The sequence below is a fragment of the Myotis yumanensis genome, unplaced genomic scaffold (assembly GCF_028538775.1).
Source record: "Myotis yumanensis isolate MYYU_CA2020_CCGP unplaced genomic scaffold, mMyoYum1.0.hap1 SCAF_5, whole genome shotgun sequence".
In the NCBI taxonomy this organism is placed as follows: Eukaryota; Metazoa; Chordata; class Mammalia; order Chiroptera; family Vespertilionidae; genus Myotis; species Myotis yumanensis.
In genome coordinates, this window is record NW_027223756.1 from 77,661,019 (window position 1) to 77,686,128 (window position 25,110).

Here is a 25,110-nt window from a genome sequence, read left to right on the forward strand (position 1 = left end):
GGCCCGGCCAGGGTGGCTCCATGATTGAGCATCAACCGGGAGGTCACAGTTCGATTCCCGGGCGGGGCATGTGCCTGTGTGAGGCATGCAGGAGCCAGCTGATTGATGATTCTCTTTCATCATTGATGTTTCTCTCTCTCTCTCTCTCCCTTCCTCTCTGAAGTCAATAAAAATATTTTTTAAAAACACTTTAAAGTTGCCAGCACCGGTTTGGCTCAGTGGATAGAGCGTCAGCCTGCGGACTGAAAGGTCCCAGGTTCGATTCCGGTCAAGGGCATGTACCTTGGTTGCGGGCACATCCCCAGTAGGGAGTGTGCAGGAGGCAGCTGATCGATGTTTCTCTCTCATCGATGTGTCTAACTCTCTATCCCTCTCCCTTCCTCTCTGTAAAAAATTAATAAAATATATTTTTAAAAAAAAATAAAAACACTTTAAAGTTAAAATAAAAATGTTTCCCTTTGCCCTTTAAGACAGCTCACAAGTTAACCTTGGGGGCCCCGGGGGGAGGGTGCTGGGACATCTATGCTGTTAATAATCAGCCAGGATAACCCCTGGGGAGTCTGTGACTATTTCCAAGGGAAACAGAAAGGCTTAGTTGGTTACAGAGCATAGCAATTTTGTCTACACAACAGGATGCTTATTTTTCTTTATTTTTAATTTATTGAATGAGAAGACAAACCTAAAAGCAAAATTTTTAGAATTGGCTTAGAATATTTATTTTATCTACTCAATAAACAAATATCTAAATATCTGTCTAGATGAGTATTGACTCATGATAAATAGAATTGGGACCCAGCTTTCAAGGTTTATGTGGTAGCTACTATCATTTAAAAAATGTTTTGGCCCTAGAAGGTTTGGCTCAGTGGATAGAGTGTCAGCCTGTGGATTGAAGGGTCCTAAGTTTGATTCTGGTCAAGGGCACATGCCTGGGTTGCGGGCTCGATCCCCAGTAGGGGGCATGCAGGAGGCAGCCAATGATTCTCTCTCATCATTGATTTTCCTATCTCTCTCTCCCTCTCCCTTCCTTTCTGAAATCAATAAAAATATATTTAACAAATAATAATAATAATAATAAATACAATTATGATCATTTTTGCTAATGTGTCCTTTTGACAGTCCCACCGTATTTCAACCGTGAGAAATGCGTGTTTTCATGGTTTATGTGGTTGCTATTGTTTTAGTTATTTAAAATTTTTATAACTGTCATTCCTTGCTAGTGTGTACTTTTTTCTTTTTTAAAGGTGCAATCTTTTTAAAAATACATTTCTATTGATTTGTGAGAGGAAAGGAGAGGGAGGGAGAGAGAGAGAGAAACATCAATGATGAGAGAAAAACATCAACATCGATTGGCTGCCTCCTGCACACCTCCTGCTGGGGATCGAACCCAAAACCCAGGCATGTGTTCTGACCCGGAATCGAACCAGTGACCCCTTGGTGCATGGATTGACGCTCAACCACTGAGCCACACTGGCCGGGCGCTAATGTGTACTTTTGACAAAATATTTCTGACAGTTGTAAACCCAAGTGTTTTCAGAGGGTGGTGTCCTGGGCGGTGGTCCGAGGGCCCGGTGCCTGTGGCTGTGGTCATGCCCTGGCAGTATTTGGTGTCCCCTTCCCAGGGTGCAGGTGGGATTGTTGCTCTAACGTGGAGGAGGTATCCTGAGGTCGTTTCAGCCATTTTTGGCTGAAGTCGGCTTCAGGCCCTGGCCCGGCACATCCAGTGAGACAAGGGCAACTGGGAGTTAGTCCTGCCCTCACGCTAAACCTGGGGACCTCTGAGGCTCTGTGTGTCCCTGGGGCCTCCAGGTGGGTGACATGTGAGAGTTGAAAAGGAGGCACTGTTAACACTCAGCCAGGACAACCCCTGGGAAGTCAGCCCACCCACATATTTGTCAGGTGACCCGGGCCCCTAGGTGGTGGGGCCTTCGAGGCCCCTTCGCTGAGCCCGCGGTGGGCTCTCTCACAGAGCCCTGGTCTCGCCCGCAGCCTCCCTCTCTACACAGGGTGTCGATGTGGAGCACACGGCCGAGCTGCAAGGGATCCGGTACGCCCGCAGCCTGCAGCAGGAGGCCTCCGACTACTACCGCACGCTGACGCCCACCCTGGAAATGCTGGTGAGGGGCGCCTGAGAGCAAGGGGGCAAGGTGGGTGGCCCGGAGCTTCCACCAAGAGAAGCTCTCATGCCAAGCGAGCTGAGCAGGGGAGACCCAGGCGGGCCTGGGGCAGGGAGATGGGGCACATGGAGGAATTGGACAAGGCCTGTGTGGCCGAGGCTGGCGCATTGTAGGATGCAGAGGAGAGTGGTGCCCAATGGGAAGTGACTCCTGCGGGCTTGTTGGCCATGTTTAAAGGTTGTAAATTGTCTTCCAGTGGAGAAATGAGAATCCCCACTCATGGCTGGTGGGAATATGAAATGGGGCTGCTGCTATTGGAAAAGCCTAGCTGTGCATCAGAAAGTTAAATTAGAATCATCCTATGACCCAGCAATTAATTCTGCCTCTCGGTATCCACCCAAGAGAAATGAAAACACACGTCCACACAGAAACCTGCACACGCATGCTCACTGCAGTAGGAGTCACAATGGCTAAAAAGTGCAAGCAACCCAGATGTCCATCAGCTGGTGAACGGATACACAGATGTGGTCCCGCCCTGCACACCCTGGAGTATCACTCAGCCATGAGAAGGAGTGAGTCACTGACACTGCAGCGTGGATGAACCCTGTACATGTGGTGCTTAGTGAATCAAGTATCTGTTTTAAGATTTAAGCACGGCCCTTGCCAGTTTGGCTCAGTGGGTAGAGCGGCGGCCTGCGGACTGAGGGGTCCTGGGTTCAATTCTGGTCAAGGGCACATGCCCAGGTTGCCGGCTCGATCCCCAGTAGGGGGAGTGCAGGAGGCAGCCGATCAATGATTCTCTCTCATCATTGATGTTTTTATCTCTCTCTCCCTCTCCCTTTCTCTCTGAAATCAATAAAAATATATTTTTAAAAAATTTAAGCATGAGCCCTGGCCGGTTTGGCTCAGTGGATAGAGTGTCAGCCTGAGGACTGAAGGGTCCCAGGTTCGATTCTAGTCAAGGGCATGTACCTTGGTTGCGGGCACATCCCCAGTAGGGGGTGTGCAGGAGGCAGCTGATCAATGTTTCTCTCTCATCGATGTTTCTGACTCTCTATCCCTCTCCCTTCCTCTCTGTAAAAAATCAATAAAATATATTTTAAAAATTTAAGCATGAATTAATTAAAATTAGCTAAACGGTAAAAATCATGTCCTCAGTACCACCAGCCACGTTTCAAATGCTCAGTAGCCACGTGTGGATGGTGGCTGTCATGTGGGGCGGGGCCGATGTAGAACATTCTGGGACTTTGTGGAATGTTCTATGAGACAGTACAGCTATAGATGCAGGCAATTAGGACATGGACTGGTGTGTCCATCACCCCAAAACAAGCCCTGTCCCTATCACCACCCCTGCTTCCAGCCCAGCCGTGGGCAAACTATTGCCCGTGGGCCGGATCCGGCCCGTTTGAAATGAATAAAACTAAAAAAAAAAAGACCGTACCCTTTTATGTAATGATGTTTACTTTGAATTTATATTAGTTCACACAAACACTCCATCCATGCTTTTGTTCCGTCCCTCCGGTCCAGTGTAAGAACCCATTGTGGCCCTCGAGTCAAAAAGTTTGCCCACCCCTGTTCCAGCCCCTGGCAATCACCAGCCACTTTCTGTGGCTCTGCCTGATCTGAACGTGTCTCATAAACAGACTCTCACGCTGTGTGCCTCTGTGTGTGGCTTCTCTCACTGAGCATCATGTTTACAAGGTCCATCCACCTGTAGCAAGTGTCCTCACTCCTCTCACGGCTGAGAAATCGTCTAGTGTGTGGATGGACCCCGTTTCATTGCTTCCATGGAGCAATGTCTTCATATGAGTAACTTTGAAATGTCCTCCCCTGTCATCACACGGCTCTGGGAAGTCGCCGCATGCACTGGTCTAAGAGGAGGTGCTCTTCCACCCCCCCCCCACCCCCCCGCAGCTTCCCACCCAGGACAGGCTTCCTCGGGGGCGGGTGCCCGTGCTGTGGTCTCAACATTTGCCGCTGTTGTTTCCGTTGTAGTTTGTCAGCAGCTTTAGGAAGACAGAGCTGGAGGCCAGCTGCGTGGGCTGCACGGTGCTGAGCTACAGGTGAGCGGGGCCTCCCTGGGGCTAAAGGAGCCTTGGTGGACACTCAGATGCGGGGAGATTCCAGCGAGGGGAGCCCTCCCTCCACAGGCCTCTCTCCTCGCTGCAGGGACGGGAACTCCAGTGTCCTTGTGCGCTTCCGGCTGCACTTCCTGCTGCTAGCCCTGCGCTCGCTGGACCGGGGCCTGGAGCGGGAGCTGCTGCAGCAGGGACTCCGGGCGAGGCTGCAGGGCCACGGCATCCCCCTGGCTGCCCATGGCACCATTGTGTCCGCCGAGCTCACAGGCAAGTAGGCAGTGGAGACCCAAGACATCGAGAGGCCGTGGAGGGGAGCATTCAACTGTAGGTTTTCAATCATCAATAAAAATCAATAGCCCCTCCCCCTGCTTCACCCTCAACGGTATGGACCAGGCGTCAGCCACCTGTGAACGGCCAGAGTGTAACTATTTTCATCTTTGTAGCCCACCCACTGGGCTCTGCTATAGGAGCACAGAAGCAGCCCAAGACAATGTCTAAATAAATGAACACGACTGCTTATCAATAAAACTTTATTTACAAAAACAAGTGGTGGGTCGGGTTTGGCCCATGACTGCAGTTTGTTGACCTCTGGTATAGAAATAAGATAAATTCTAAAATCCGAGGATGCATCAGACTATTGTCAGGTGAAAGACTGATCATCTTGCCCTTGCCCTCGCCCTCACCCTGGCCCTGGCCCTACAGGACATTTATGGTCTCCTCCCCACGAACCCTGACACCCCAGATGAGTCTTGGTGGCCTCGACGTCAGCACTAACACCATCTTCCATGGCGGTGGGAATGGCTCATGGCTGTGCTGTCCGTGACAGTAGCCACCCATCCCGTGTGGCCATGGAACACTTGTCATGTGGCCGCTGAGGCCGAGGAACACCGCGTTCCATTTGGCTTCATCTTAATTGATTTAAGTTAGACTTTTAAGTGGCTCCCACGGTGGACAGAGCTGCTCTCTGCTTTGCAATGCAATGTTTTCAAAGACAGTCGCCACTCACTGAGCGAGCTTCTATCTCTTCTCCGTGTCACTGCAGGAAGCCAGAAGGGGCCATTGGCAGAAAGAGACTTGAAATCAGGTATGTTTTCCTCCCGTCCATGAGCTGCCTGCCCTCTGCCAGCTTCCTCTGACTGTGGTCACGGCCAGAGGGCTCCTACGACTTGGTTCAAGTGTGCGAAGGAAATGCCCGAAAGAGTGAGCGCTGGTTCTGTGCACAGATTCGAAGTCCTGTGTTTGCACAGCGTTGACAGACGAAGCTCTTTGTTATAAACTAGACTTATTGAGGGGGGGTCACTCTGTAAGGTATATACATGTCTAATCATGATGCTGTACACCCTAAGGTAATATAATAATTGTATTTCAACTGTAATTGAAAAATAAATTTAAAAAAATTTTAACTAAAGGTGAGGCACTTGGAAGTATACATGGCCAGGTATGATTAAGAGAAAACATTACTGGGTTTCTGGGGTTTTTTGAAAAGTGGTGGAAACCTGTTGTTTAAAAAAAAAGAAAAAGATAAAGTTTGGGGACCAAAAGAAAAAAGAATGAATGCTACCTGGAATCTCATCGCTGTTAATATTTTAGTGACTGTCCTTCCAATCAGCTGGAGACACACATAGAGGTGCATGTAAAGGGTGTCCCAAAATTCACGCAAGAAGTAATTTTGATAGAAAACACAGGTTTGTAATTGAAAATTGTAAATTTTTTATTGATTCATAAAGTATACAGTATAGGGTTATGTATGGAATAGCATACCAGGTAAATGGCCTCCACAGCTTTGCTGGCACATACGCACTCTTTTGTTATTGCCTGAGCAGCCGCATTTTCGAAGAATGGTTCGATGATGCTTCCAGCCCCAAATCCGCACCAAACAGTGACACGTTGTGGATGCATTTGTTTCTCAACAATCACTCGTGGATTTTCTGAACCCCAAATGCGACAAATTTGTCGATTAACCAAGCCATCAAGATGAAAATGAGCCTCATCGAAATTCAGCCACATTTATGCAAAACGGTCATGGAAAATTTCAACAAGAGTGCGTATGTGCCAGCAAAGCCGTGGAGGCCATTTACCCAACATCCTATTCCATACATAACCCTATACTGTATACTTTATGAATCAATAAAAAATTTACAATTTTTAATTATAAACTTGTGTTTTCTATCAAAATTACTTCTTGCGTGAATTTTGGGACACCCTATATTTAGTTCCATCTCAGTGCTCCTAACTAGGGGTGACCCTGCCCCCAGCGACACTGGGGGTGTCTGGAGACGTCTGTGGTTGTCACACCTCACAGTGCCCACGACAGGCCCCACTGAGAGTGACCTGGCCCCGGTATGAACCACACACTTTAAACGGTTAAAGTGGCAAGTTTTATGTTGCCTGTTGAACCACAATTAAAATTCTTTAATCTCACCCATTTCTCACTTTTTTTAAACATGGGTCCTAGAAATGTGGACTCACACGCACACACACGCACACACACGGACACACGCACAGACACACACGCACCCGCGCGCAGACACACGCACACGCACACACACGCGCGCACAAGCGCACACACACACACATGCACAGACACTTCTGTGGCCCAGCGCTGGCCTCGGTGCTGACCGACGTTCCCGGGCTGCGTCCAAGCTCATCTCGAGATCATTTCATAGGCCCTGAGAGAGGAGAAGGGGACGGGAGGTGTCGTCCACGCCGGCCGTTCTGGGCGGGAAGTGGAATCTCGCCGCAGAGGGGACGGACGGACGGACGGACGGAGGTCAGGAACTCGGTTCTTCTCTGCCCGCAGGACACTGTCCGGGGAATGCCTTCTCCTGCGGGAACAGCCAGTGTGTGACCAAAGTGAACCCCGAGTGCGATGACAGCGCGGACTGCTCCGACGGATCCGACGAGGCCCACTGTGGTCAGTCCGCCCGCCCGGCCTGGTCTTGGGCCGTGTCCCCTGGCCCCGTTTGCACAGAAAAGCCGAGTGTGGGACCCTGAGCCTGTCCTTCAACGTGGGGGCCGTGGGGATGAGAGACTCGGAGGCAGGTGTCCCCGGAGCACAGCCGAGTCTGCCCCCCTGGGGTCCTGGTTGGTGACCTGTCTTGCAGACTGCGGTTTGCAGCCCGGCTGGAGGACCGCCGGCAGGATTGTGGGCGGCGTGGAGGCGTCCCCGGGGGAGTTCCCTTGGCAAGTCAGCCTCCGAGAGAACAACGAGCACTTCTGCGGGGCCGCCGTCATCGGGGCCCGGTGGCTGGTGTCCGCTGCCCACTGCTTCAACGAGTGAGCCCTGTCCCTGAGGCTTGGGGCCCACCCCACCACCCCTGTGGCCCACCTTCCCTTCCGCCGTGGGGGCGCCACTTCTCCTGGGTGTCCCGGGAACCCGCCGGACAGATGCACAATATTTTGTGTCCCTTCACATGTCTCACCTTCACTCAGCCCTGTGGGATTCTGTCTTTGTTTAAAATGTTGCTAATTCCCACATTATGATTTTTTTTGACATTCATTATGATTTCTGACAATGTTGCTTAAAAATATGTCTTTTTTGTTTTTTAAAGAAATATTTTTTAAAGTATATTTCTTTATTGATTTCAGAGAAGAAGGGAGAGGGAGAGAGAGACAGAAACATCAATGATAAGAGAAAATCACTGATTGGCTGCCTCCTGCACACCCCCTACTGGGGATCGAGCCACAACCCAGGCATGTGCCCTTGGCTGGAATAGAACCCAGGACCCTTCAGTCTACAGGCCAACGCTCTGTCCACTGAGCCAAACCACCTAGGGCTGAAAATATGTCTTGATGACTGAGTTTTGGGGCTCCCCTTAACATTGGCCCCCAGCGATGACGTCCCTCTCCTGAGCCCCCTCCCCGGCCCCGTGCAGAGGGGCTGCTCAATGCCATTTGTTTGCCCCGCAGGTTCCAGGATCCCACCGAGTGGGTGGCCTACGCTGGCACCACCCAGCTCAGCGGCTCCGAGGCCAGCACGGTGCGGGCCCGCGTGGCCCAGATCATCACGCACCCCTCCTACAACCCCGACACCGCCGACTTCGACGTGGCGGTGCTGCGGCTGGACAGCCCCCTGCCCTTCAGCAGGCACGTCCAGCCCGTGTGCCTGCCGGCGGCCTCGCACGTCTTCCCGCCCAGGAGGAAGTGTCTCATCTCCGGCTGGGGCTACCTCAGGGAGGACTTCCGTAAGCTCCCCTTCCTCCCCCCGCACCCCACCTGCCAGGGGCAGACGTACCCGCACGGTCCTCCCCCTTACCCACGATTCCCGATCTGCAGATTCGCCACTTGCTAACATTTATTTTGAACCCCAAATAGATAGAAATGGGGATTTGGGGGTCAATTGCGGACGCGCACAGAGAGGACGTGCTTGAGTTGAGGACAAGCATGTTCTCATTTAAGGTGATGCCCTGCCTCCTGGTTTCAGCTCAGACTGGAAGCGAGGGTCCTTTTCATGCTATATTTACTGCCATGTTTTTGGTGGTTTTTTTTTTTTTGCATTTTTGTGCTTTTTGTGGCCGATTTTGCTGCCCCCCCACCCCCACCCCCAAGCACGGGGCTGAAGTGCTGGCTAGTGTGGCACCAGAAGGCTGCCTTGTGCCTGGGAGAAAAACGGTGTCAGGTCAACTTCGTTCAGACACGAGTTACGGCACCGCTGGCCTTGAGTTCAAGGTCAATGAATGAACGCAGAGTTCCGATGAGGAGACAAGGCGAGGGGCACTTATGAGAAAGGCCAGAGGAACAGTTACATCTATAGAAGGAAGGCACTGCTGCTGGTGCCCACACATGACATAGGGATGTTTATTCTAAAAAATGTTTACTTTTCAGTCCGGTAGCTCTCCGTCCAGTCGTCATAATATCTGCTTTCTTATCATCTTTGCAAACAGTTCTTTGGGACACAAGGTTGCCTAAGCCCAGCCTAGGGGTTATTTGGCCCTGTTGTTTTTTTTTAATGAATCAATAAAGCTTTATTTATAAAAACAATTAGTGGAAATTCCAGTTAAGCACATGTACACACACACACACACACACACACACACCAACACCAACACCAACAAGTATCTGGCCTGAGAGAGAGAGATCGCTGAGTCTTGCTCTAAATCACAGTGAGAGATTAGTGGGAACGAAGGTGTTTCAGACGGTTGCTTGGCCTTGTTTTTAACATTCAGGGTTTGAGGCAGAAGATGTGCGAGGCAGTTCTTCTGGGCTGGCAGCTCTGACTCCGTTATAAGTGGCTTCGTTATTTTGGACAAATGCATATTAAATGAGGCCCCTTTAACCGGAAACACACATGGCACAAGGTGATGCACCGATTGCTTGAGGGAAATGCTGTGACCAGAGTCGCCGGAACCTAAGCCTGCGTTTCCGCAGGAGCACGGCTCCATACTCAGGAATCCTGTGTCCGTAGTGACTCTGGAGACCAGCGCGGCCTCAGGTGGTGAGAGTCGGTTGTGATTGGACGGCGATGAGTGCTGGGGAGGAGACCCACAGGACGCAGCAAGAACAGCGAGTGGGGGCGGGCGGACAGCTTTAGGAAAGGGCCCACGAAGTGACCCTCAGCCAAGACGGGGCAGGTGAGGCCAACCCGGACAGGCAAAGAGTGAGGGGACAGGAAGGGTCCCGTCACTGAGGGAAGTTCTCTCAGACAACATTGCTCCGGAACATTCCAGAGCTGCAGTGTGCAATCTAGTAGCCACAGCCGCGGACCAGGTCAGCAGGTACGCAGGTTTGTGTAGGCAGTGCCTGTCCGTGGCTCTGGAGCCTGGGAGGGGGGTGTCCTCCCCAGGGCTTCCTGAGGCCGGGGTCTGAGACTCTGACGCACCCGAGCTCCCCGGCAAGGCCCGCTGGCCTGTGTTTGGGGTTTCCCTGGTCTGTGCCTGCCTGAGAAAAAAGAAAAATCCTGGAAGATTAGGATTTTTGTGATAAAGATATTTGCCACAAGAACCTAATCAGGAGGGGAAGCAGCTGATGACTAAACCTGATCAATGAACATTTGAGCCCCTCCAGCTCACGGTTCCAGAGATTATGCAGCAAGAAAAACAGACAGCAGTCCCTGCCCACGTGGTGCCCCCGTCCTGTCCGGCCCAGCACCATCCAGCATCACCGTCCTGGCGATGGGTGTGCTCTATGGGAGCACCGACCACTATGGGAGCCGGCAGCCCACGAAATGTGGCCGGTGCAACTGAGAAACTGGGCTTTACGTTTTATTTCATTTCCACGCATTTACAGCTACATTTAAATAGCCACATGTGGCCGCTGGCTACTGTACTGGGCCTGGCAATTGTAGGGCAGTAAATACTAGACAAGATGAGTGATAGATGGTGATGAAAGCAGTGGAGAAAATAACCAGGATGGGGGCTGCAAGGTTAAATAGGGAGGTCAGAGGGGCCTCCTTGAGAAAGGAGAGGAAGGCAGAAGGCAAGCGGATTCCTCGGGACAATCACGCTAGGCAGCTGGGACAGGATGTGCAAGGGCCCTGGGGTAGGTGGTCCAGTCTTGGGCATTTAGGCTGAGCCAGGGGGAACACACCCTGGAGGGGGCGGGTTGAGGGAAAAAAGGATATAATCTGATTTAATGTTTAGCCAAGATGGCACTGGCTGCCGGGCTAAGAAATGATTCCAGCAGGGTAGGAGTAGAGCAGGGGTGGGGAACCTTTTTTCTGCCAAGGGCCATTTGGATATTTATAACGCCAGACAGAATTATCAACTTAAAAATTAGCCTGCTATATTTGGTCAAACACTTAATGAACTCACCCCTAATGCCTTGGCAGGGCCAGACCAAATGATTTCTCGGGCCTTAGACGGCCTGTGGGCCGGATGTGTTCCCCATCCCTGGTCTAGAGTAACAGCAGACGCAGGTAAGGGGAGCAGAGACGTGGAGCCCAGTCTTGGGGTGTCAATCTGGACACTTCTCAGCTGTCTGAGTGGGGAGTGTTACCAGTAGGCATTTGTAGAGCCTTTACTCTTTGCTAGTTTCTGAGGCTGGGGCTGCAGCGTCTCTGCTTGCAGCTGGGGAAACTGAGGCACGGAGAAGCGAATTCCTTCAGCATTCTGGCTCAGGGTGACTGCCAGGGCCCCGGAATCCTCACCCCACTGGCCTCTCCCATCCCGGGCAGTGATCAAGCCGGAGATGCTGCAGAAAGCCACCGTGGAGCTGCTGGACCAGGCCCTGTGTGCCAGCCTGTACGGCAACTCACTCACCGACCGGATGGTGTGCGCCGGCTACCTGGATGGCAAGGTGGATTCTTGCCAGGTGAGCCCCGGGGCCCGCAGGGGCCCCAGACAACGCCCCACCCAAGGAGGCGGCTAAAGAAGGCCCCCAGGTTTCTACCCTCGCTTTCAGCACAGCTCTGGATTTCCTTCTTTGTAGGCTTTTATTTCTGCGTGTTGTCGTTTGGTTCATCCTCACACGAGGATATTTTTCCCATTGATTGCTAGAGAAAGTGGAAGGGAGGGAGGGGAAAGAGAGAGAAACATGGATTGGTTGCCTTCTGCGTGACCCCGGACCAGGGCCGAGGAATCAAACCTGCAACCCAGGTGCGTGTCCTTGACTGGGAATTGAACCTGCAGTGCGTGGGCCGACGCTCAATCCACTGAGCCACACTGGCCAGGGCTGCAGTTTATATGTTTGTTCTCATTTCTAAAGCCTGGTGGGTGAGGAGAGACTGCTACTTGTGCTCAGGTTGCCATAGCAAAGAACCCGGAACCTGGAGGAAATGTTGGGAAATAACAAGAGAGCACTGGTGGTGGTCGGAGGCGTGACTTGGGGTGATCACACAGCACAGTGCACGGATGATGTGCTGTGGAATTCTGCACCTGAAACCTGTATAATTTTGTTAACCAGTGTCACCTCAATAAATTAAAAAAATAAAATGGGCCCTGGCCCTAGGTGGTTTGGCTCCGTGGATAGAGCGTCAGCCTGCAGATTGAAGGGTCCCGGGTTCGATTTTGGTCAAGGGCACGTGCCTGGGTTGTGGGCTCAATCCCCATTGGGGAGCGTGCAGGAGGCAGTCGATCAATGATGCTCTCTCATCATTGATGTTTCTATCTCTCTTTCCCTCTCCCTTCCTCTCTGAAATCAATAAAAATATAAATTAAAAATAAAATAAAACGAGCCCTGGCCCGGTAGTTCAGTTGGTTAGAGCATCCTCCCGATACGCTGAAGTTGTGGGTTCGATCCCAGTCAGGGCACATACAAGAATCAACCAGTGAATGCATAAGTAAGTAGAACAACAAATATCTCTCTCTTTTCCTCTCTCTCTAAAAATCAATACATCAAAATAAAACGGGGCCCTGGCCGGTGTGGCTCAGTGGGTGGGGCGTCATCCCACGCACCAAAAGGTTGCCAGTTCGATTCCCGGTCAGGGCACATTCCCGGGTTGCAGATTTGCTCCCTGGTAGGGGGCATGCCGGAGGCCAACCGATCGACAATTCTCTCTCTCTTTCTCTCTCTCTCTCTCTCTCTCTCTTTTTCTCTACCTCTCCCTTCCTCTCTCTCTCAAAATCAATAAAAAATATTTAAAAAATAAAATGGGGGAAAAGAAATAATAAGAAAATGCTTGTGTTTGAGAATGTGAGAGTCCAGGTGAGCTGAGTGTGAGGAGACGGCAAGGCTCACAAGACAGGGTAAGTGAGGAGCGAGCCGGCGTCCGGAGAAGGCCCCGCGGCCAGTGAGCTGTCTGCGGCTCCAGCCGGGCAGCCACACTGCCCCCCTGAGCAAGGGCGACATCAGCGAAGATGCAGTGAGATACGGCGGGCAGAGGATGTTGCCGACGGGGCTGGGTTTTGAACTGCTAGTGGTAGAACTGAAAGAGATCTTCAAGGTCCCACGGTCCTACCGCCCGATTTTATTTTTACGAAAGAGGAAACGGAGGTTCTGAGCTGTGAATTATCGGCCCCCATTTTCTCCGGGAGCTTGTGTGGGGAGAGGGCCCCACCCAGGGACGGTTCTCGGACCCTGCAGCTCTGGGACCTGGAGCCTGGGAGCCCTGACTCCTCCTGAGGGTGTGCCTTTGTCTCCTAGGGCGACTCAGGAGGCCCCCTGGTCTGCGAGGAGCCCTCTGGCAGGTTCTTCCTGGCCGGCATCGTGAGCTGGGGCATCGGCTGTGCGGAAGCCGGGCGTCCAGGGGTCTATGCCCGAGTGACCCAGCTGCGAGACTGGATCCTGGGGGCGATCGCCATGGCGAGCAAGCCTCTGGCTCCCACGGAGGCTCCTGCCCCCGCCACCCCCAGCACTGTCTGGTCCAGCAGCCCCAAGAGCCCGGTGGTCAACACCCCCACCAAACCCCCAGCGGCCTCCAGCTCTGCACCTCTTGACTCAGTGACGGCCTCTAAGCCACAAGGTATTTCCTGGGGAGACAGGCGTGTGCTCCCTGCAGGGTCGGATCGATTGGTACTGGCTTCCTGAAGCCTCCGTGGGGAAGAGATGGGTGATGGATCAGTGATGTCTGTCATGAGCACAGGCTAAGACACACACATGGGCATCCTTCAGATTCATGGCCAAGGAAAGTCAAGCAATCCAACAGGGTAAACACAGAATACCCCAAAGGGTCAACAAGAGGCATGACCCCGACTGTGGGGCCAGGGTGGGAGAGAGACTGAGTTTTCACCTGTGGGTGCCCTCCAGAAACACCGCTTACATAGAGCACGTATGTGTACATTTTCATATCCAAGAGCCCTCACTTCTATTTTTTTTTTTCTTCAAAATTTTCCTGGACATGCTTGCATGCTTCTTTTTCCATGTAAAATCCAGCGTATCCGGGTTTTTTATTTTTATTTTTAATTGTGGTGACACACACAAAACATAACATAAAACCAACCACTGTAAACATTTTGGAGTGTCTGGTCCAGGAGTTCAGTCGCTTCACCTGTTGGACTTGGGTCTTGAAACACATTCACATCTGTCTTCACGTTGTGGTGTCCAAGGACCCAGATCTGATAGTGATCCTCCTTTAGGCCCCACAAAACCACGATGCTCCGAGCCCATCAAAACTCTGTTCCACAAAAGTGTCCCCTATACTCTGCCCCCTCCCAGGATCCCACAGAACCTGACCCCCCTTTGTTTGGTGAGTCCCTCACCAGGGTTCTGCTGTGCGGGCTCCCCCCTTGTAGCAAGATCATCACCCGACCTTGAGGGCTTCAGGTCTGTGTCTGGCTTCTGGTCTTAGTCCGATGGGGCCAGGGCACTTCATAATTTTATCTTCTCTTTTTTTTTAATCTTCACTCGAGGACATTTTTTCCATTTATTTATTTACTTAATTATATTTATTTTTGTTAATCCTCACTCGAGGATTTTTTTAGAGTGGGAAGGAGGGGGAGAGACAGAGAGAGAGAAACATCTGTAACTCACATTGCTTGGTTGCCCCCGGCACGCGCCCCAGATGGGGGTCAGGGATGGAGCCTGCAACCAGGTACGTGCCCTTGACCAGAATCAAACCTGCGACCCTGTCCAAGGGCAGATGCTCTGCCCACTGAGCAAGCAGCCGGGGCTATCTTCTCATTTTTAACCGACTCCCCCCAGCTGTGCCACATGTCTGCTGCTAGTTCTTAGGACATTAGGGCACCTTTAAGCCTCAATGACCCATCTGTATAATGGGAGTGGTTTGCCCCGGCCCAATCAGAGCCCGGGGGCTGCACCTGGTGTGTGTGGGGGGCGGCCCTTCTAGGCCCAGGTGCGCCCACTCTGAGCCAAGGCATCGGGCCCTCTTCTCTCCCCTCACAGAGTGCGGCGCCAGACCGGCCATGGAGAAGCCCACCCGGATCGTGGGCGGGTCCGGAGCCACCGCGGGGGAGGTGCCCTGGCAGGTCAGCCTGAAGGAAGGTTCCAGGCACTTCTGTGGAGCAACTGTGGTGGGAGACCGCTGGCTGCTGTCGGCAGCCCACTGCTTCAACCAGTAAGACCGGCCCTGGCCCAGGAGGCCTGCTCAGCTTCCCCGTCCTCACGGGGTCCCCCGCCCCATGCGTTCAGAAACCACTTATGACCAAACGTGTGGCCGTCTATGCACTTGGGTGGCCACGGCAGAGCCCCCTCCCCCAGCCCCCACCTCCCCCGGCTCACAATCCTGCTGTCTGGATGTCTGGTTGCAAATGAGAGGGGAGCATGAAGGAGAAGTGGGGGCCCTGGAGGAGCCATCTCAAGGGAGAGTAATCTGTCAAGCTGATCTTCGGGGAGCACTAGGGGACAGATGGGGAGGGGACAGCCAGGCGGCACTGACCATTGAGTCATAAAGCTGTCGGGGCCTCTCGTGCTGCTGGGCCAACTCCCTCCTGTTACAGACCAGGAAATGAGGCCCAAAGGGGCTCCCTGTCTTGCCCCCAGCCCCCCAGTTTGGGACTGCTTTGGGGGAGCAGCCGTGTGGCCCCTCCACCCCCTGGGGCCCCTCCCCAGTGTCTGCCTGGCTTCCTGGGGCAGCAGGTGTGTCTGAGTGGCCCCTTGTTGGCAGCACGAAGGCGGAGCTGGTGCAGGCCCACCTGGGTACCGTGTCTCTCGCGGGCATCGGCGGGAGCCCGGTGAAGATGGGGCTCAAAAGGACGGTGCTGCACCCCCAGTACAACCCCAGCATCCTGGACTTCGACGTGGCCATCCTGGAGCTGTCAGGGCCCCTGGTCTTCAACAAATATATCCAGCCCGTCTGCCTGCCCCTGGCCATCCAGAAGTTCCCCGTGGGCCGCAAGTGCGTGATCTCAGGATGGGGGAACACGCAGGAGGGAAATGGTGAGTGCCTGCCTGGCGGGCCTGCTCCCAGTGCCTGCACACCCTGGTCTCTGCACTCCCAGCCACAGGCCCGAGGCGGCTCTTTCTTATACATGAAATTCACTTGGCACGCAGCCAAGTCCATTTGTTGACAGATGATCTGTGGTGGCTTTTCTGCTACGAAAGCAGAGCTGAGTAGCCCCGACAGAGACTGGCCCGAAAAGCCGAGAATACTTACTCTGAGGCCCTTTCTGAAAAAGTTCCAGACCCTCGCGCTGTGCCCTGCAGAGCCCCAAGAGTTAACACTTCCTTTGAAAACTCAGTGGCCGCCCGCAGGTCACCCAGGGGGCTCGGGACAGTGGCAGATGCTAGGGTTCCGGAGCCCTGGGCTCCGCCTCCTTCTTGCCACGTGACTCCGTTTCCCAGCAACACTGTGAGCCTCAGTTTCTTCATCTGCAGGATGAGGAGGGTGCCTCTCAGGGCTGAACCAGATACTGAACGGGGATCACTCTGTGTCATTATGGGTGGGTGGGTGGGGGTCTCCTTTTCCTGGCAGCAACGAAGCCAGACACTCTGCAGCGAGCGTCCGTGGGCATCATAGACCAGAAGGCGTGCAGTGCCCTCTACAACTTCTCGCTCACAGACAGGATGCTCTGCGCCGGCTTCCTGGAGGGCAAGGTGGACTCCTGCCAGGTAGCATTCAGAGGGCACCGAGGGGATTCAGACGGGGAGCTCGCACCCTGCCCCTGGCAATGCTCCTTCGTTCAGATCTGGGGATTTTCAGTGCAGGGGAAATCTGGAGTTGAACTAAGTGTCTTTAAATGTATAGTTTAGAGAAATCCTCGTATGTCCCAGCAGAAGGGGAGGTAGCCGTCTAAAAGTGTGTGGTGGGCCCTGGCCGATGTGGCTCAGTTGGTTGAGTGCTGTCCCATGCACTGCGAGGTCGCCAGTTTGATTCCCAGTCAGGGCACATGCCCAGGTTTGGGCTCGATCGCCGGTAGGGGTCACGCAGAAGGTAGATGATCAATGTTTCTCTCTCCCTCTCCCTTCCTCTCTCTTTCTCTAAAATTAAAATAAAACTATATTTTTAAAAACATATTTAAAAAGTTTTTAAGAATGTGGTAGATATATACAAAATGTATACATACTTCAATATATCTGTATGCATATTTAAAGCCATATTTTATATGTACATATTTAAAAAGAGATACATTATATATATATTTAAATATATTTTTGTTGATTTCAGAGAGGAAGGGAGAGGGAGAGAGAGATAGAAACATCAATGATGAAAGAGAATCATTGATCAGCTGCCTCCTGCACGCCCCCAACTGGGGATCGAGCCTGCAACCCGGGCATGTGCCCTTGAGTGGAATTGAACCCAGGACCCTTCGGTCTGCAGGCCGACGCTCTATCCACTGAGCCAAACCAGCTAGGGCAGGTACAGTGTATATTAACTGAAATAAAGCTAATCCCAGATTAGTACCCATATGACCACACTGTCCAACAGGATTCACTCCTGGGAGGTGGGGCAGGGGATGAGGGCGGGGCTGTCTCAGACCCTGTGTCCCCGTGTCCCCAAGCCCTGTCCTCTTGCTCCCCTGATGGGCCCCTCCCACTGTGGGGATGCGGGAGGTCCTGGCAGTGCCCTCTACAGAGAGGTGCCCGATGGTCACAGCCAGCCCTCTCTCCTTCTCTTTAGGGTGACTCTGGGGGCCCCCTGGCCTGTGAGGAGACCCCTGGTGTGTTCTATCTGGCGGGGATCGTCAGCTGGGGGATTGGCTGTGCTCAGGCTAAGAAACCCGGCGTGTATGCTCGCATCACCAGTCTGAAGGGCTGGATCCTGGATATCATGTCCTCCTCCCCCCTGCCCACCCCTGCCCCCTCCACCACAAGGACGCCTGCCACCACCACGCAGGTCCCCAGGACAGTGGCTGCCCTCACAGTCCTGGGGGCCACAGCCAGCACACCCACCCTCCGGGCCACCAGCAGGGCAGCCAGCCAACCTGCCAACAGCACCGCCAGTGCCGCGAGCACCACTGCCGGGGGGCAGACACCACTTCCAAACGCCTCGCGGACCACCAGGGACGCCCAGCCACCAGGTACTGGGAGGAATGGGGTGGCGCGTGTCGGAGGCAGGGGTCCGGCGTCAGTCTGTCAGGGCGGCTGTCAGCATCCCACAGGCTGGGGGCGTGCGCAGCAGACATTTACCGCCTCCCAGTCCTGGAGGCCGCATGCCAGCAGGTGTCGGCAGGGCTGGTTTCTCCTGAAGCCGCTCTCCTTGGCCTGCAGACGGCCACCTTCTCCCCGTGTCCTCACGGGTCGTCCCTCTGTGTCTGTGTCCTCATCTCTTCTTAGGACTCCAGTCACACTGGATTAGGACCCACCCCAGTGGCCTCACTGTACCTTAACCACTTCTTTACAGGCCCCGTCTCCCCACAGCCACATCCTGGAGGTCAGAGCTTTAACTATGGCTTTTGTGGGGACACAAGTCTGCCCATCATCGCCCTGACAGCCAGGGACATGGGCCTGGGCATGGGCGGGCACTGAATGGGCAGACCGGCACCACCTAGTGGCAAATGTCTTAACCTGCAACCCCTGTCAGCTCCCATTTTTTAAAGGAAACTTCGGGGGGTACACGGGAGTCCCTGACCAGGGTCTCCAGGAGGGGAATTCTCCGTCCACTCACCCCACGCTCATAAAGCCCCCCCTGGGCCAGGCCTGCTAAGCTCAGGCACAGCAGGACCAGAAGGTGGAGAAACCAACTCGTGAGACCTACATAGTGAGGCGTGAAAGGAGGGCCGAGCAGGGCCGGGGCCAGCTGGTCTCCCGGCTCCCGTTATGGCTGAGAGGGCACCTCACTGGCCAGCAGAGACGCCGAGAGAGAACGTAGCCCTGAGATCGTTCCATTCGTGTCTAAAATGCTGAGTTCACTTTTACTAACTATTAACCAGAACTACTAGCACATAAAACTGCTGTATTTATCGGTCAAAACTAAAGCCCCATCCATCACGTACGGCAATCTCCTACGGCTCCAGCCAAGACCAAGCCGGCAGATGCCGTCTGTGGTGTGTGGGGCCCACAGAGAAAACGCTGACTTCTGTGTGGCGTGGGACTTGCCAGGTGCCCACTCCCAGGCAGACGTGAACTCCATGCTCTCGTATCCAGATTCTGGGGGCCATGTCTGGGCTGCTTCTATTCAGGTGGGAGGCGGGGAGCAGGCTGCTCTGGTGAGCTCCCTAAGGGGGCAGATGCTCAGCACACAGGCGGCTGGTCCATGCAGGCTGCACCCACCTTCCTCCTCACCGCCAACTTTCCCAGAACTTCCCACTGTCCAAGGCCCCCGGCACCGTCACGGTGACCCCCGCAGAGACTGGCCCAGGGAGGTTTCTCTGCCTCCCTCCTCCACCACCAGTCCCCTCCCTGGGCTGCCGTAGGCCCATTGTCCTTCAGATGGGTATGGGCAGGGGTGTGTGTGCATAACTTAACCCCATGACAGAGACAGTTGGGGAAAACTACCCATAACCCCACTGCTCCATCATATCCTCATGACATGTCTCAAGGGTTCTTACCTGTTCTCCCTGCACATGGTCATACAGTGGCCTGGCTCCATCAGCCTGTCACCCCACACAGGCCTGAACCCACCGAGCCAGATTCACGGGCTCCGCCACAAGGCAGCCGCACACCAGAGGCGCCTGGGACGGGTGGCCAAACAAAGCAAGTCCGGTCGTCAGGAAGCCAGGCTCTGGGGGCGAGTGCTTGTCGGTGACCTTGAGATGGAGCAGAGCTTTCATGGGCTCAGACCAAAGCAGACCATGTGCCAAGGGCCTGGATGTGGGTTCGGAGGGCGGGGAGGGTCTGGGTCCTGTCTCCTTGGGAATCAGTTAAGGCAGAGGTGACACGTTGAATCTAGAACCCCCTTATCTGAGCCCTGCACCTGGACCGGGAATCGAGGCGAAGTTTTGGGATTTAGACCCTCCAGACCCAAGGGGGCCTTCCCTTCACAGCCTTTCCTGCCGCCTGGTTCGGGGCACGGGGTTTCCAGCCGGGGCACTCAGGGAATGCGGGTGTGTGAGCCGGTGCAGCTGTAACTGTTCTTGGGAGAAACAGTTTCACTCCCCAGCTAGCTTCATCTGGCTCTGGCCTTTAGCCTGATTTTCACGTTTCCAGTAGCTACGGGCAGGCGTCCACTGTGGGGGCAGCGTTTCCAGGAAAGGGAGCACAGCTTTGGCCCTGGGCAAGGTCCAGATGGTGTCAGGAGGGTAGCGGCGGGGCTAGCAGGGACGGGGCAGGTGGCCTCTTGTCTCCCCATCTCTTCTTCCAGCTGAGGCCAGAGCAGGAGCCTTTCCTCAATCTGGAGGGAGCGGAGGCAGCTGGGTGGTGGGAGTGGCTGGGAAGGGGCAGGCTCCGGAGCGGCCCTGTGGGAATCAGGTGGGTAGGCGAGCCCCTGACGGGTGCTAGGGTCCCTGCAGCACCCTCCTGACACCACCCTGGTGCTTTCTACAGCTGTGTTCTGAGGGTGCACCTTGTGCTGGGGGTGACGGGCGTCACAGCACAAGGGTGTCTGGGAAGACAGACTAGCACAGGAGCTGGTGGGCAAGCGGGGGCCTCCTGGCAGAGCTAAGGGGTGGGAAGATCTGAGCCAGCAGAGAACCCAGCTCCTAAGGGACTGAGAAGCCTGGGAAGGCGTGGTGGTGGGAGAGGACACTACCCTGGCCCCCATCTGGGGAGGACACACGGCCCCAACGCTGAGGTTGTAGGAAGCAGACTTCAATGCATTCCAAATATTACTTGGGAGAAGCCTAGAAGAGGCGTGTTTGTAGGACCAAGCACCGAGTCCAGTGTTAGTGTGTTTTTAAGGGGCGGGTCCCCCAAGGGGCAGTGTGAGAGGCACTGCATCCGCCCAATGCCCTCTGCCCGCTCTCCTGCAGACTGCGGCCTGGCGCCCGTGGCCGCGCTGACCAGGATCGTGGGTGGCAGCGCCGCAGGCCTCGGGGAGTGGCCGTGGCAGGTGAGCCTGTGGCTGCGGCGCCGGGAGCACCGGTGCGGGGCCGTGCTGGTGGCGGAGAGGTGGCTGCTGTCTGCTGCACACTGCTTTGACGTGTGAGTCTCATCTGCCCCCAACACCCCAGCCCATTGGTGGTTCACGGGAAATGACCCGTGGCCCCAAAACTCACTGTCATGTCCGCACGCCTTTTGCTCTTAATGCCCCCCACCCCCACCACTGGGACCCACTGCTGCCCCTAGTCTGTGCAGCCCACCCCTGCCCACTCACCACATGGGGCTGCAGGGATTCAATCCTACACACACACATACCCTGCCACACACCTCCCGCTCCAAACCCCAGGGCTGCAGCCTCTTTGAGTCCAGGGCCCAGCTTGGTGGTACGTGGGGTCTCTGGGTAACAGACATCTCCATTCTCCAAAGGCCACACACTGGGGAGTCCCCTTCAGGGCAGGCTGCTCAGGGTGGAACAGGCCAGGGGTCCTGGCCTCCTTGGAGAAAGCCAGTTCTTGGAGGCACACTCTGCACGCTGCAGGGCGGGGTCAGAGGGAATGGGCAGGTGGGACAGGGGCCCTCTGGCCACCAGAGCCCTAATATTGGGCAGAAATGGGTAATGTGATGTCACCTCATTGCTGTGGGTGCATTTCAGGCAAGGGTCCCCCCCACCCCCCACTCTCCTAGGAGGAAGGGATGACTCATCCCCATATCCATGAGCAACCCAGGGCCCAGAGGCCGAGTGCCCTGCCAAAGGTCCCTGACCACCTCCCTGGGGCACAGGCAAGGACAAGGCCACAGCCCTAGGGGGCAGAGTCCAGAGGGGCCACAGGCGGGGGTAACTGGGGTGCGGGGATCCAGAACACCTGTCCCCACACACCCTACAGCTATGGGGACCCCAAGCAGTGGGTGGCCTTTCTGGGCACACCGTTCCTAAGTGGCGCTGAGGGGCAGCTGGAGCGCGTGACACGCATCTACAAGCACCCCTTCTACAACCTCTACACGCTCGACTATGACGTGGCGCTGCTGGAGTTGGCAGGGCCTGTACACCGGAGCCGCCTGGTTCGGCCCATCTGCCTGCCGGAGCCTGCACCCCGGCCCCCCAATGGGGCACGCTGTGTAATCACCGGCTGGGGCTCCATTCGAGAGGGAGGTAGGCGAGTCCGATACTCGGAGCCAGGCCCCGCACCCTCGGGGGTTATCGGTCTGGTGCAGGGGGCATCAGGAAGGCCTCCAGCCCGGTCCCTCGAGGCCTACCGCCCGTCTCACCACAGGCTCCATGGCACGGCAACTGCAGAAGGCGGCTGTGCGCCTCCTCAGCGAGCAGGCCTGCCGCCGCTACTACCCCGTGCAGATCAGCAGCCGCATGCTGTGTGCCGGCTTCCCGCAGGGTGGCGTGGACAGCTGTTCGGTGAGCACAGTTGAACACTGAAATGGGTGTTCTGCCGGGGGAAGGGTCCCATCCATCCGGGAGAGCACGTTCTGGTTGCTCTAAAGCCCACAGCCAGGACCCACTCTTTGGTGCAAACTTAAGCTGATCAAGCAGGGAACTGTTTCACCCTTAGATGTTTCAATGGACCACTGTTTATTGGGCATCCATGTCGAGCCAGTTCCCACCCCACATCCTCACTGCCGCCCTGCAGGCGAGGAATGGGAACAGGCTGCATGCAGTGTAAGGCCGTTCTACTAGGGAACCTGTGGCAGGTGCTCACAAATGTCTGCCAGACAGATGAATGGCTTGTCCTGGCATTAAGCCCATTTCCCAGATAGTAAAAGTGAGGCTCACAGGGCTACTCACTTGGGGTCACATGAGGAGCCCAGGAGACTCCTGTGGAGGCCAGCCACCCCAGGTGTGCAGATGGGGTCAGTCCTCTCTTGCCCGAGGGTTGCTATGGGAGGTGGAGGAAACTGGCCTGCTGAGTGCCTTTCCTCTCTCCTCCCCTCAGGGTGATGCTGGGGGACCTCTGGCCTGCAGGGAACCCTCTGGCCAGTGGGTGCTAACTGGGGTCACCAGCTGGGGCTATGGCTGCGGGCGACCTCACTTCCCAGGTGTCTATACCCGGGTGGCTGCTGTGAGAGGCTGGATCACACAGAACATCCAGGAGTGACCACCCCATGGCTGTCCAGGCCTGGGAGGACAAGGCAGTAGGAACCAACCAGCCACCGGTCCGAGAAAGGGAGTCCAGTCCAGCCGGTGGGCAGGGAGTGCTGTGGGAGTACAGTTTTACTGTATCTTTTGTTCCAATAAAAAGCCCCTTGTCCCTAACTTACTGGCTCACACACTTGCACATCACAGCAAGAACTACTTGCCTGCCCATGACCCAGGGCCTAAAGTTGGGATGAAAGGTGGGTGGGGTGAGGTAGCAAGACCTCCCAGGAAGAGGGCTGCCATAACCCCAGCCTTTGGGGGTTCAGCCTCATCTTCAGGGTTCCTTTGGTGTCATCCAGGGAACGGTAGCAAGCGCCCAGGGGGGGATATGGGGCGGGAGGGGCGGGGGGGGGGGCAGAGCCTGAGGCTCAGTCTGGGCAGGGGACCCAGGTACCCCAGACACAGGCCTCCTCCAGGGAAGACACACAGGACTCTCTCCACCCCTCCCTCATCCATTTATTTGTCAGCCCACCCCGCAGGCCCACAGGAAGTCTACGGCTTGGGCATAAAGGTGACCCGGGCACACCAGGAAAGGTGCCACAGCGCTGCCAGCACTGTGGGAAATTCCAGGGTCCCCAAGTCCCCAGCTACACTCGCTGGCAGGTGGGAGGTCGGCCTGGCCAGGGGGAGGGGGACAAAATTCCAAGTGTCCCAGCACCAGTCTCATCCTCATAAACCACGGCAGGCAGCACGCACACGCTGGCCCCTGCCTCACAAAGCACATTTATGGAAACCGAACACGGGTGGGGGCGGCCCACTGGCTCGGCCAGGCACCGCATTTCCCGATCACATGTTGGCTCGTTCTCGCTGCAGCCGCGAGTTGTAGGCGCGGGATACGGTGTTCCAGGCGTCCATGTAGCGGTCCATGCACATGGCGATGCATTTCTGGAGGCGAGGAAAGCGCAGGGATCAGCTCAGGGTTCCCGACCCGCGCCCACACCTGGGGCAGCAGACTGCGCACGCGCAGCGGTCCCACCGGGCCACCCCCTTAATTCGCGCACGCGCAGAGGCCCCTCGCCAGTCCGAGCCCAAGCCCCAAGGGTCTCACCTGCTCTGAATTATCCAGAGAGCCCCCCGGCTTCCCGATGCACTTCCGGAAGCACTTGTCCGTCATCCTCTGTGGGGACATGCGAACCCTCAGCCGCTACGCCCGCCTCCTGGCGGCCCCCGCGACCCTCGGTCCCCCGTCCCCAGCCCGTCCCCGGACCTGCAGCAGCTCCTGCGCGTTGGCCACGGCGATCTGCACCTTCACCTGCTCCATGATGAGCCCGGGGTCCAGCTTGCCGCCGCCGGAGCCGCCGAAGTCCGAGCTGAAGCCATCCATGGCTCCGCAAAGTCAACCGGCTCGCGGCCGCGTGCGCCGACCCGTACCTGCCCCGGAAGTCAGAGGCGCGTGGGTCCACGGGAAATGGAGTCCGGGCGTGCTGGGGGCGGGGCGACGGGCCGGACCACGACTCCCACAAGCCCGACGTTACGTTGGGAGCTGAGGTCTCGCGTAAATTCCGGGGCCGCGGGCTGCGCTGGGCGTCGCTGGGAGACGCACTCTGAGCTCATCCCAGCCCCCAGCTGATCCCACCGCGCATGCGTAGGGGGTGGCGGTGGCACGTGTCCGGTGCCGGCCGGGCGGGAGTGGAGCTCGTGAGAACCCCTGGCGCCTCGGGAGTTGGGGAACGCTGGCCTAGTGAAGAGCCCGCTAGAAAGACCTGCAGAAAACCACGGGCAGGCACTGCCGCGGAAGGTTAGGAGTGGAGCCTGTCTGCACCTGCCAGTGGTACTTTGTTTTTAAGTCTGTGTGGGTCTTAACCACGTGTTAACCCGGAGAAAGAATGTACCTGCCAGAAAGGACTCCGGTGTCAATTGGGATTGAATGCACGACCAGAGTCTAGCTGCCATTGCTTGCATCGGTTCTCAACCTGTGGGTCGCGACCCCTGAAAATACATCCTGCATATCAGATATTTACATTATGATTCATAACAGTAGCAAAATTACAGTTATGAAGTAGCAACGAAAATAATTTTATGGTTGGGGGTCACCACAACATGAGGAACTGTATTAAAGGGTCGCGGCATTAGGAAGGTTGAG

At 55.4% G+C, this 25,110-nt stretch overlaps 2 protein-coding genes across 2 annotated transcripts in view; one reads left to right on the forward strand and one right to left on the reverse strand.

Moving 5' to 3' along the window:
* Nucleotides 1–23,144, forward strand: part of TMPRSS9 (transmembrane serine protease 9) — a 41,346-nt gene extending 18,202 nt beyond the window's left edge. The window contains exons 3-19 of the mRNA XM_070415746.1: nucleotides 1,987–2,114; nucleotides 4,110–4,177; nucleotides 4,284–4,463; nucleotides 5,239–5,276; nucleotides 6,993–7,106; nucleotides 7,297–7,468; nucleotides 8,102–8,376; nucleotides 11,304–11,440; nucleotides 13,211–13,529; nucleotides 14,909–15,080; nucleotides 15,630–15,901; nucleotides 16,437–16,573; nucleotides 17,583–17,982; nucleotides 20,812–20,983; nucleotides 21,766–22,031; nucleotides 22,153–22,289; nucleotides 22,825–23,144. Of these exons, the coding sequence (XP_070271847.1) occupies nucleotides 1,987–2,114; nucleotides 4,110–4,177; nucleotides 4,284–4,463; nucleotides 5,239–5,276; nucleotides 6,993–7,106; nucleotides 7,297–7,468; nucleotides 8,102–8,376; nucleotides 11,304–11,440; nucleotides 13,211–13,529; nucleotides 14,909–15,080; nucleotides 15,630–15,901; nucleotides 16,437–16,573; nucleotides 17,583–17,982; nucleotides 20,812–20,983; nucleotides 21,766–22,031; nucleotides 22,153–22,289; nucleotides 22,825–22,986 (3,149 nt within the window). The 3' untranslated portion in view covers nucleotides 22,987–23,144. The remainder of the gene's footprint in view (nucleotides 1–1,986; nucleotides 2,115–4,109; nucleotides 4,178–4,283; nucleotides 4,464–5,238; nucleotides 5,277–6,992; nucleotides 7,107–7,296; nucleotides 7,469–8,101; nucleotides 8,377–11,303; nucleotides 11,441–13,210; nucleotides 13,530–14,908; nucleotides 15,081–15,629; nucleotides 15,902–16,436; nucleotides 16,574–17,582; nucleotides 17,983–20,811; nucleotides 20,984–21,765; nucleotides 22,032–22,152; nucleotides 22,290–22,824) is intronic.
* Nucleotides 23,145–23,459: 315 nt separating this feature from the next.
* On the reverse strand, nucleotides 23,460–24,408 carry TIMM13 (translocase of inner mitochondrial membrane 13). The gene is made up of 3 exons (XM_070415747.1): nucleotides 24,235–24,408; nucleotides 24,076–24,144; nucleotides 23,460–23,912 (listed from the first exon to the last, which is right to left on the reverse strand). Exons 1-3 carry the CDS (start codon nucleotides 24,349–24,351, stop codon nucleotides 23,814–23,816), a joined length of 285 nt encoding a protein of 94 aa, XP_070271848.1. The 5' UTR covers nucleotides 24,352–24,408; the 3' UTR covers nucleotides 23,460–23,813.
* Between the last annotated feature and the right edge of the window lie 702 nt (nucleotides 24,409–25,110).

What these genes read in the sequence shown, in the direction of transcription:
- TIMM13 (XM_070415747.1), bottom strand. Translation starts at nt 24,351, where the DNA reads ATGGATGGCTTCAGCTCGGACTTCGGCGGCTCCGGCGGCGGCAAGCTG. An exon ending in ACGCGCAGGAGCTGCTGCAG is followed by an intron (nt 24,145 to 24,234) that starts GTCCGGGGACGG and finishes ATGTCCCCACAG; the next exon opens with AGGATGACGGACAAGTGCTT. An exon ending in CTCTGGATAATTCAGAGCAG is followed by an intron (nt 23,913 to 24,075) that starts GTGAGACCCTTG and finishes CCTCGCCTCCAG; the next exon opens with AAATGCATCGCCATGTGCAT.